This window comes from Cariama cristata, unplaced genomic scaffold, assembly GCF_000690535.1.
Source record: "Cariama cristata isolate BGI_N322 unplaced genomic scaffold, ASM69053v1 scaffold17400, whole genome shotgun sequence".
NCBI classification, from domain to species: Eukaryota; Metazoa; Chordata; class Aves; order Cariamiformes; family Cariamidae; genus Cariama; species Cariama cristata.
Window position 1 is genome coordinate 11,571 of NW_009596655.1, and position 11,170 is coordinate 22,740.

At 40.2% G+C, this 11,170-nt stretch overlaps 1 protein-coding gene across 1 annotated transcript in view; it reads right to left on the reverse strand.

The window, feature by feature from the left end:
* Window positions 1-11,170, reverse strand: part of SPTLC2 (serine palmitoyltransferase, long chain base subunit 2) — a 64,142-nt gene that overhangs the window by 4,919 nt on the left and 48,053 nt on the right. The window contains exons 9-10 of the mRNA XM_009707031.1: window positions 4,123-4,258; window positions 963-1,092 (exon numbers count right to left, since the gene is read on the reverse strand). Of these exons, the coding sequence (XP_009705333.1) occupies window positions 963-1,092; window positions 4,123-4,258 (266 nt within the window). The remainder of the gene's footprint in view (window positions 1-962; window positions 1,093-4,122; window positions 4,259-11,170) is intronic.

An 11,170-nucleotide genomic window follows, 5' to 3' on the forward strand; every position in this document is an offset into this window, starting at 1 on the left:
CAATAAAAATCAACCAGCTGTCCTGGACACCTCCTCTCTTCAGGACTGTATCCTATGGGATTTTTTCAAGCAGGTCTCTGAACAGGATAGAATCTAGTCTTCTGAAGTCCCAAGGTCATGACTCAACCTAGCTTAGGTTCTGAGTCACAGAACAGCAAAGTGGGGAAAAAATACAATGGAGAAGATTGACAGAGCCTAAGACCGACGTACACATCCAAAGAACATTATTCAGAAGACTCAAAAATGAACATAGTTACCACACCAAAACGTACTAAGGATAGTCTGACTTATTCATATAATCCCTTTTCAACCATATTAGTCAGAGAGTAACCTCCATTCTTAATTTTTAAGGCAGCACCTCCTAACTGTGATACAGGCCTCCTTAGAGGGAACCTCCATTCCCACTGGAACATGTTCAGCGCAGGCAGGAGTCAGTAAGGCATTGCACATGGCACCGACTCATTTAGGACAGGATCATTTAAGATACAGTGCTCTGAAGCTGTAAACAGGAACTGGAATAGTAATCTTTGGAATAAAAATTCTCACTGGTAATCATGTGCTGAAGTTTGCACTTGCTTTTGAGAAGAATATAGACGTGTTGGAGGTTCTCGGGCTTTTTTTCCTTACCTTCTGCATTTAGGGTCAAAAGAAGCAGAATTTTTTCCTTCTAAAAGATTCAGTGGAAGGTAGAGTCTCTTAAATGAGAAAAAGCGTTGTCTCAAAGGAATGAGACTGTCTCGCTCACATCATTTAAAATAAGAAAAGGAAGTCCCTAAGATTTACTGTAGGCAGCCATTCTGCATTGTTAAGAGAGTGTGTCATTGCCAGCTCTACTACACAAGGCTTTGAACATTACATTCAGCTAGTTTGTGTACCAAACATTGAAGCAGTCCACAAGAGACAGACAATTGTATCTGTTTATAGAAGGCATAAGCAAAAGGAAGACAAGATGAGACACTTACTGTATCAAGCATCTCTTTGGTATGAGCTGCAGACAAACAGAATCTGGCTCTGGACTCGATGATGGGGGTGGCAGGAAAGCCCACAACCACAACACCGATGTTCCGCTTCAGCATCTCACGCCCAAATGCACTGCCAGAGAGAACAAGAAAGATCATCAGAATGATACCAGTGGCAGCAAAGCAGCAGCATGAAGGTCTCAGCATGTTAACCCATACAGGCCTTTGTTGAAGCAAGCCTGCAAGACCACAATTTGGAGCTTTCTGTGCTTTCTTTTAGAGGCAGAATGTCTGTTCACAGAAGCCTTTTTTAAATTCAATCCCAAGGTGGTCCTCCTCAAAAGGTTTCACTATATCAAATTTAACAAAGCTGAAAGATTGTATGTGGCAGAGGCTGGTCTTTTAGCAGGCTGTTTCTAAATGGATTTGTAACCAAAGCTTGGAAATCTTTCCAATGGTAAACAGGATTTTGGCTCAGAAGTTTCACTGTACAAGGAATCCCCCATGCTGCAGTACCCTAAACCAGATGCTCCTGCAGTTTCAGGATGGTTTGTTTTCACCAAGTTAATTAAAATGCATTATGGTGTCACAGAATGTACCACTCTTTAAGTGCCTATCATGGAATCACTGAATTGCCATTGCAAATTGAGATCATCTAATCTGACACCAAATATTTTTAAGCAAGGTGCAAAAACCTCATACAACTGTCACACAGTATGTTCAACAAAACAAATTCTTACGGAGTTTAAAGAAATTAGCAACTGTGACTTATGTGATGAGAGGCATGAAGATCTAGATGCTTTCCGTGATGGCAGTGCAATTGTAGGTGTTTCTACAGGCCACAGGAAATGGTTAATCCTTTTTGAACTGACCTTTGTCTTGAGAAGTAACAATGAACTTAAGAGGCTTATAAGGATGTATAAAAATAAGATCCTTTTACTAGGTTTTTAAATTTTCTGCCTTCTACTTCTGCTACAACTATTTTCCTTATAAACAGGTGCATCCTGATACATTTCATTTTGTATCCATTTAGGACTCTCAAACTGTTTTAAAAATAGACTACAAGAGACAAAGAAAGGATGAAGTAGGTCCCATGTAGATCCTAAGGGCCAACTCTCATCAGAGCTCTGTGTTCTTGGTATCAGAGCTCTGTGTTCTTGGTTGTCTTTTATAAGAAAGTTACTGGCCCAACTGCTCATCTAGTAAACACTTCCATGCACATTTCCAGGGAAAACATTGTACTGACTGGCAGAGCAGGTGGGCGGTAGAAACAGTGTGCCTCTGTGTGCTGCACACTGCAGACTCTACAGCACCCATAAAGGTTACAGGCCTTTTAAATTTGGTTATACTGAAAAAGGTGGAGGAAGACTGTATCTAGCTTCATGCAGAGTGCTGGAAGGTGTTTGTTCCCTCACAGAACCACAGCGCTTTGCCAGACTGAAGCCCAATCGAGCTAGAAGAGTGCAAGAGATGTTCAGTACGGCTTAAGATGAAGCTATGCTTTCCAGATTGGAAAGTGTTTGTTGAGCACTGCATTATACATGGACACTGAAAAGCAGCTATCAAAGCCAAGTTCCGTTAGTATTTACAATAACAATACCTGAGTTATTAATCTAGACCTCTTAAAAAACTTGGGATTCATCAAATACAAGCTGTTGTGTCCCATCATAACCCTCCTCTCTGCTTGTTATTTTTTTTAATTTTCAGAGTTCATCTGTCAGAAATATTAGAATCATAAAATTATAGAATTGTTTAGGTTGGAAAGGACCTTTAAGATCATCGAGTTCAACTGTAAATCTAGTACAATCAAGTCCACCACTAAACCATGTCCCTAAGCACCACGTCTACACACCTTTTAAATGCCTCCAGGGATGGTGACTCTACCACTTCCCTGGGCTGCCTGTTCCAATACTTGACAACCCTTTTGGTGAAAAAATTCTTCCTAATATCCAATCTAAACCTCCTCTGGTGCAGCTTGAGGCCATTTCCTCTTGTCCTATCACTGGTTACTTGGGAGAAGAGACCAACCCCCACCTCACTACAACCTCCTCTCAGGCAGTTGTAGAGAGCGGTAAGGTCTCCCCTCAGCCTCCTCTTCTCTAGGCTGAACAACTCCAGCTCCCTCAGCTGCTCCCCATCAGACTTGTGCTCCAGACCCTTCACCAGCCTTGTTGCCCTTCTCTGGACACGCTCCAGCACCTCAATGTTTGTCTTGTAGTGAGGGGCCCAAAACTGAACACAGCACTCGAGGTGCGGCCTCACCAGTGCCAAGTACATGGGGACAATCACCTCTCTAGTCCTGCTGGCCACACTGTTCCTGATACAGGCCAGGATGCTGTTGGTCTTCTTGGCTACCCGGGCACACTGTTGGGCCACATTCAGCCAGCTGTTGACCAACACCCCCAGGTCCTTTTCCACTGGGCAGTTTTCCAGCCACTCTACCCCAAGCCTGTAGCATTGCATGGGGTTGTTGTGACCCAAGTGCAGGACCCGGCACTTGGCCTTGTTGAACCTCTACAATTGGCCTTGGCCATCGATCCAGCCTGTCCAGATCCCTTTGTAGAGCCTCCAGCAGATCAACACTCCTGCCTAACTTGGTGTTGTCTGCAAACTTACTGAGGGTACACTCGATCCCCTCATCCAGATCATTGATAAAGATATTAAACAGAACTGGCCCCAATACCAAGCTCAGGGGGACACCACCGGTGACCTGCTGCCAACTGGATTTAACTCCATTCACCACCATTGTCTGGGTCTGGCCATCCAGCCAGTTTTTTTACCCAGTGAAGAATACACTTGTCTGCTTCTGATACAGGAGCTGGTTGAAAGATTCCTTCAGTGACTTTTAACATTAATTTCCATTCAATTTCAGCTTCTCTTTGGCACATATATGCACTTTGCATAGAAATAAAATGAAAAAACCCCCAATTTTTAAAACATGGCATGTAGTAGTAAAATTGCTTCCCAGAAGTGCTTTCTTGTTGCTATAAGCCTTGACTTTCTGAAGATCACTTACAGGAAGTTTCCATGTTTTCTAAGACTCAGTAATGATCATAAAAGCAAAAATCAAACCAGTCTTTTCTCGTATTTAGAATAATCTTAATATTCTTGTACCATCCTAGCTTTAAAGAAGATGGATGAGAAGTTATCCTGTTAAACCCACCCAATTTTTGCTGGCATGTACAGCATCAGAGGCACAACAGGGGAATCTTCATTTCCATAGATGATAAAGCCCATCTCTTTCAGACGTCTCCTGAAATATCTCGTGTTCTCTGCTAGCTGCTGCACACGTGCTTTCCCTAGAAAAGAAATTAAGATAAGACAATGAACACAATAGTCATAAGTCACACGCGTAACTGCAACACACGACCTCTAGCTAAAGTACAAACTATGAATGTACCACTTGTGCTTATGGAAGTGTTGAAATTAAATGCAAACTAGAATTTGCAGTTTCTTGTCCCTCATGTAATCAAGATTAATCACTCATTTTCTGACAAGGCTGAAGCTGAATGGACTAAGAGAGGCACCACCATCAAGTCCAAGCACTCCCTAGTTTTTCCATATCAGGTTTTTAATCAAGAGGTACCTTGCAAAACAAGGCAGCTACCTGCTTTTAAACAAGATTCAAAATTTGCTCAAAATTCACTGGTAACTGTGTCTTGAAGAATTTTCTTACACTTTGAATAATTAATGGAAACCTGTTGAATCGGCTAGGGCTGTTTGTCATGTTTTGTCCTGCTTGTCTGTATTAATGGAAATTGCTACTTTCCTCCTTAGATCTGCTTGCTGAACTGATCATGTGGCTGCTCCCTAACCTTTTTCAGTTAAAATGAGCTGGGTTTAATTTAAACCGATTACTTCTGATAATCCAGCTCACTTCACATAAGCAGTAGCAGCCAATTTATCATGTATTCAGCCAATTCTGTATGGGTTTTTTTTGACATTTGTCAAAATTAGCACGTAGGACATTAGACAACTAGTATAATTTAAATACTCCAGCTATTCAGATAGGACAACCTATTTACCAGTTAATTAAATTCTAGCTTAGCACAGTGTACTATGTTTCTGTATTGCCCAGAAAAAGATCCACATCATCTCACCTAAGCAGATGATAATGCATTTCTGATCTACTAATACTCTAATGTGCTTAAGAGATTAAGCACTATGCCATTGATGAGACTATAATAAGTAACATTTAGAATTACTTGTCTCTGGTTCATAGAGTATATTTTTAGATAACTGATTATTTAAATACCGCCTTCACCAGATGGGTGATTCATATACTTAAGCATTAAATCTAATGTAGCACGGATCTATGCCACATAGTGAAGTTGGCTGCTAGATATTAATCATCTTCCTTTAAAGTTGCAGATAAAGTGTTCAACCAAAAGGAATGCCAGGTCTCAAAGAAATATCCAACACCCACATAGCTCTGCTACAGGCCAGAACAAATGCAATTTTAAGAACCTATACAGTTTTTGTAGCCAAAAGTATCAGACATTCCACCCACAACCACACAATCAAAGGCAAAATCCCAAAGGCAAAGCACAAGAAAAAAGGATGAAACCTGTTAAGTTTGCAAAACTTGGCCTATCATTAGTGGGTAGCAGCTGGTATTTTTAACAGCATTCATTGCCATTTAAGACATCTCTTCTCCATTAACAGTATTATTTCTTAATCTTTTCTCCCCCAGAGTTTCTGCAGAAGCTTAATTCCTCTTGCCCAAAAAGCAGCAAGATTTCAGTAAAACACAAAGGCATCTTGTGCTTATGAAACTTATTTTTTAATTGGCTCACATCAGATCAGACCCTCTAGTGGAGACCCAGCTTTCTCTTATGTTTTCGGACCAATTATTTTGTTATTTTAAATACCCTAGACTGCAAAGTGAAGTTGAAAAAAAACCAAACAACCCAACAAAATAAAAGAAACAGGCCTACTGCAAGATACTACAGATAGTGGGCCACTTGCATTTCTAACATTGAGACACGCAAGTGTCCAGAGCAATCTACATGCAGAAAAAAGTTACTATGGTACGTTCTGAGAAAGCTGCATCTGCATGTCTCCTATACAGAAACGCACAATTTCTGACAACATTTCAAGTCAGTGATGTACAACTCCATCAAAATACATGAGATTTCATCGCTATGAGAGTATTAAGGTAATGTACACAGCTGGATACAACTGCTGTGATCAGCACCTCTCCCATGACCAGGAATGCAGCTTCTCCCATACAAACATTCCTTCCATGCTCCCAAAAAGCACAGAGTTTTCAGTACTTCAAGCAGAAGGAACTTCAGCACCTTTACAGTTCCCCCCTCTACACATTCACACTCTTTTCCAAGTTGTGGGGAGCCTTCCAGGCTAAAGATTCCTAAGGAGCAACCTTAATTTATAGTTCGCAACCACTTCACAGTCTTCCTTAAACACTTTCCAATAAAAAAAGAGTTTATGATTCTAGATTTGTCCATATAGACTGAAGAGTGCTCTGACATGTAAACAAGTTTCATGTGCAAGTCCTTCAGTTCTCTACAGAGACATAATCATCTACCGCAGCAACTGACAGATCTGGAAGACACTTGCCGCCTTCAGGTTTGTGGGTCTCAAAAGCCTGTCAGCTTCTGCTTTGCTCCAGAACCATCAGTCAATTTAATGAAATTATTACCTCTCTAAAAACTTGTGACCATGGCTACAATAATAGTATCAAGAACTTGAAAACATATTCAGTGGTGTCTTCTCACTACCCATCACGTGTCATTACAATCTTCTGATGAGAACTGTAGTCATGGTGAAGCAAAGCACCAGGAATCAAACAAGAACTGGGCGCAGGTTCCTTGTCCTCCACTTTTCTTTCTCACTGTATCCTATCCTGTGCAACTACTTTCCTCTGCACTTCAACATATTTAGTCTCCTATTCCCCTATAAAATCCTGTACTTGAAGAGTGATCCCACATGCTAACTGAATAGGGTTTGCAATATTATGCAACAAGCATACACCCAGTGTTCAGTTCTTCACATTTGCTGGTTCAGCCCCACTGGTACACGCTAGTATAGCAGGCTGTTAACTGCTACGACAGTTTTATCATGTTTTCCGGGACCATAAAGGCAAACCAAGCGCTGCCTGGAGATCGCAGTGACTAGGTACCACTGCTAATTCCACTTGTACCCAAACAGTGCTTGAGCACTCAGATAGGACCTCAAAATCCCTTCCCAGCTCAAACATCCGGAGCTCAGAGCTGTCTACACATCTGCTCAACTGTAGGCCTAGAAAGACTGCCAGGACTGCAGCAATCCTCCAGCAGCTGGCTTTCTTGGCAGTATGCAGTTTCATTTTTAAGACCACACAAAAAAGGCCGGCTCAGACACCACCCTGCCAATTGTCCTCACACAGGAGTTGTGCAACGATTCTGGTAACATCCTTTTATCTCGTAATTTGGAATGTGATAACCTTCAGGGAGGGAAGGAACATGGGAAGAAAGGGAGGATTACTGGAACTGAGTTCTTCAAAAGGCTAGAAAGCTAGAACCCCTTATCAGAGCAACTGATATGAAGTCTCTTATGTAAATGGCTTAAACTAGCTACTGACAGACCTACACTGGAACTACAGGATTAACTAATAACTTCTCTTTTGCTTTTATATCCTTTTGCAAGTTTACTGCAGTCATAACAAGATTGCTCTTGCAGTTTAGTAAAACTCTTCCTTGCTTGTAACAGCCTGGGCATCATTTAGTCTAAAGCCCACACATATCCCCTAAAGAACATGCTGCCATTGTATCAGAAGTAAAGGTCACATGCTACCTAAAAGGGAAAAACGTTCTCCCTTTACCACCCTCAACTCAGAGCTGTAGCTGTGTAGACTCAGCAGAGAAAGAAAAAACAACAAAGAAATGCAACAGTTGCCTCTGCTTGGATAGCTAATATAGCCGACAGTTTGAGAAGAGGAATGTGCTTTTACTTGACATAACCTTACACCAGTCCAAGATAGCAGACAGTCACTTTAAATTGGCATTGCTCATTTTCATACTGACATTTGTTTTACTGTACACCTTCAGTGCAGAATACATGGTACAGAGTTGCCGCTCTCCCACCCCAGGTGCTAATAACCAAGTGTGAGCCCCCAGATCAGCAGCAGCTTTGCTGAAGAAGTCATTCACAGCTCCTCTCAATCCTTTACTCTAAGGCATTGTCCATGACAACATGGTTGTTATCTACTCCACATAGCCAAGAATGCCAGATATACATTTTTGCATTTATAAACCCTAAGCAACTTAATTCTAGATTTAACAGAACAGAAAAGTGAGGCTTTAGAGTTTTTGCAGCAGACGGGTTCAGTACCACCAGCTGAACCAGTACATTAAGTAACAGCTGACTGACTGTAGTATTTTTACCATGCTTCCAATACTTAGCACGTACCTTCCAACATGAACAGCAAACTTTTGCCCACTTCTAAACAAGCTTCAAAAGATTGTGTTTCGAGATTTGTGCTGAGGTAGAGTATTTCTCTGTTCTGACATCTTACCATATAGCATATCAAGTCTTACAAATATATAAGGCAAGCAATATTCTTTAAAAAATGCAGCTAGCACCTCCTTGAGAAAAAAAAAAAAAAAAAGATTCCAGCATCCTAGAGAAAGCACTCCATTATGAATCTAAAGGCAAATGAGATGCATATTCCCCACAACTCCAGGGGAAAGCAAACTAGTATCTCTGCCAGGACAGATTCCCACAGGCTAAAAGAATGACACTTCGTCACTTGTGAACACCTCTGCTTTAGAGGTGATATTGCTCAGAAAGACAGAAGTTACAGTGAAAACATTATCTAAGAGATATTTAAGCAAATTTCTTCTCAAAGCAGAAATTAAGCTGATTCTTACTTCCCATAGTTATCTGCAGCATAAAAAGGGGGCTGCACATTCCACCACATCAAATCTAAACTCCTCCTGCAATGAATTTATCAATGAGACACATAAACAGAGAAACTCATTTGTATTTAGCCTCACTGCTCTTTACATCATAAAAGTTCATGCTTAAACTAACAGTCCAAATACTGCAAGGATTCTCAGACAATTCTTATTTGCAAAAGGCAGTTTAATAAACACACAGCAGTTGCTCAGCAATTAAAAATTTTTGCAAGGCCAGGATGAACTTAGTCTTTGCAAAAAAAACCAAACCAAACCAAACCAACCCAGGACAATTCTTAGAGCTGAGATCTGTGTAATTTCTCCATTCAATGTTAAAACAAAAATCATCTGTAGCAGGAACAAAGAAACCCTAGCATTTGTGGAAGTTACTCTGCCACAAAGATCTTGTATTTGTAGTGTTCCTGTTGTCTATTAAGGCTGACGAATAAGCTATCATAGATGGTATTAGACTCAAAAGAAAATATAGTTCAAGGAGGACATATTTGTTTTTCCTCCTCCTGTGATCTCTAGGCAGTAATTGGCAAACAATCACAAATCTGTCCTTCTAAACAATGCAACACTTCATCAGCAAGGCTTCTTGAGAAATAAAAGGCATGTTGCATTGTACACAAACAGACTACTGACTGACACTGAACTCCAGAGGGGCAAACCAACTTCAGATGGGCAAAAAAACCCCCCACAAGCAGGATTTTATCTGCTTGTCACACTAGGGATCACTGTCACCTTGATCTAAAACAAAGATACTTGTTGCAATACAAAGGAAGCTATATGTTTACATTTTTAATTAATTCTTATAAAGACTTCAAAGCAATATAGTAGGACACATCTTTAAAAATGGTTCCCGAGCAGCGAAACTGTTAACTGCATGCACAAGTTGCAATACAGCTCTTGTTGGTCAACAAATACTAGTTCGCATTAGATCGCTATGACGAAGTTAGCATATATTACTTCATTAACTAACCTTGTAGCTGTTTGACGCATTACACTTTTAATCTTGCAGTCTTAAATTAACCTATTTTTTTTTGTTGACAACATGGACAACGAGGCTAAACTGAGCAATTTCATGCCTTTATGTTACATACCAGTTGAAGGTTAACATCTTTGGTTTTAATGATTAAATGACAAATTTAGAATAAAAGAAAAGTCTTGATATGAATAGATTGCTATTCAGTACATGCAGAATCATTCCACTTGTGACACATATTTATCGCCCCAATTACTCAGTCTCTCAATAACAGCTCATGCTGTAACATAATGGAATGCTCTCAGGTCCAGGTTTCGTTATGTGATCAATGAAATTAAAACATTTACTAGCAGAGATTTGTAAGAATTCTGTAAGAACTTGTGAAGATGTACTCTGATAGTAGCATACTGCCTCTGATAAGACTCAGTATGTATCTAACAAGAAGTAGGTTTTGTTAAGAGGATTGGCTGGAACACATTAAAGACATCCTTTAAATCACTGCAAGTAGTAAAGAAGATTAGGGCAAGTTAATCTTAATATCAGATCCATAAGGCACCTTTGAGATGACAATAGTCCATTAATTCTTTGCATAAGAGTTACTTTCAGTCTCTAATGTAATTTGTTTTGCATTGTTTTTCAAGCTTGTCCCATCTTACAAACTCTTGCCAGCGCAGAGGTGTTGCAGGTGAGCAGCTTTATATCCCCCACTGACAGACGTGCCATCCTTAATTTGTGGCAGAATCATTTCTCTTGGTATAGCTTATTTCAGTCAAGGAAGGGATTTATCTTAAATAAATCTTAAATTTATTTATTTTAAATAAATCTTAAACTTAAAATAGGTTTACCCTGACGAATACCACAGCTTTACTGATGTTAGCATGACCTCAGCAGCAATACTTTGCTAGGAGGGCTATCAATTTTATAGGACTGCTTACCTGGGCAGGTTTCTTGTCCTCTCCTCTCCTGACAGTCACAATCTAGGGAATTTGATAAACCTTTTCCCTCCCTTGTACAAATGCCTTCCCAAGACTAAAGTTATTTTTTTGGTCTTTCTTAGAAGAAAAAAAATAAAAATGAACATCAAGCTAACTAAAAGAAGGTACTTAGTCAACTAAGCGCTCGCGTGGATTATGGTAGCACTGTGTGTGTGTATATGTGCACACATATGTGTGAAAGGACATCAAAGCAGCAGATCTCAAACTGCTTTTTCAGGAACAATGCTGAAAGGTATTTTATAACCTGAGCAGTAATGTCTACTGACTGTTGCTAGTTACTTAAGTAACAACTTAATCTGGAAAGCTGCCCAGTGGAAAAAGACCTGGGGGTGT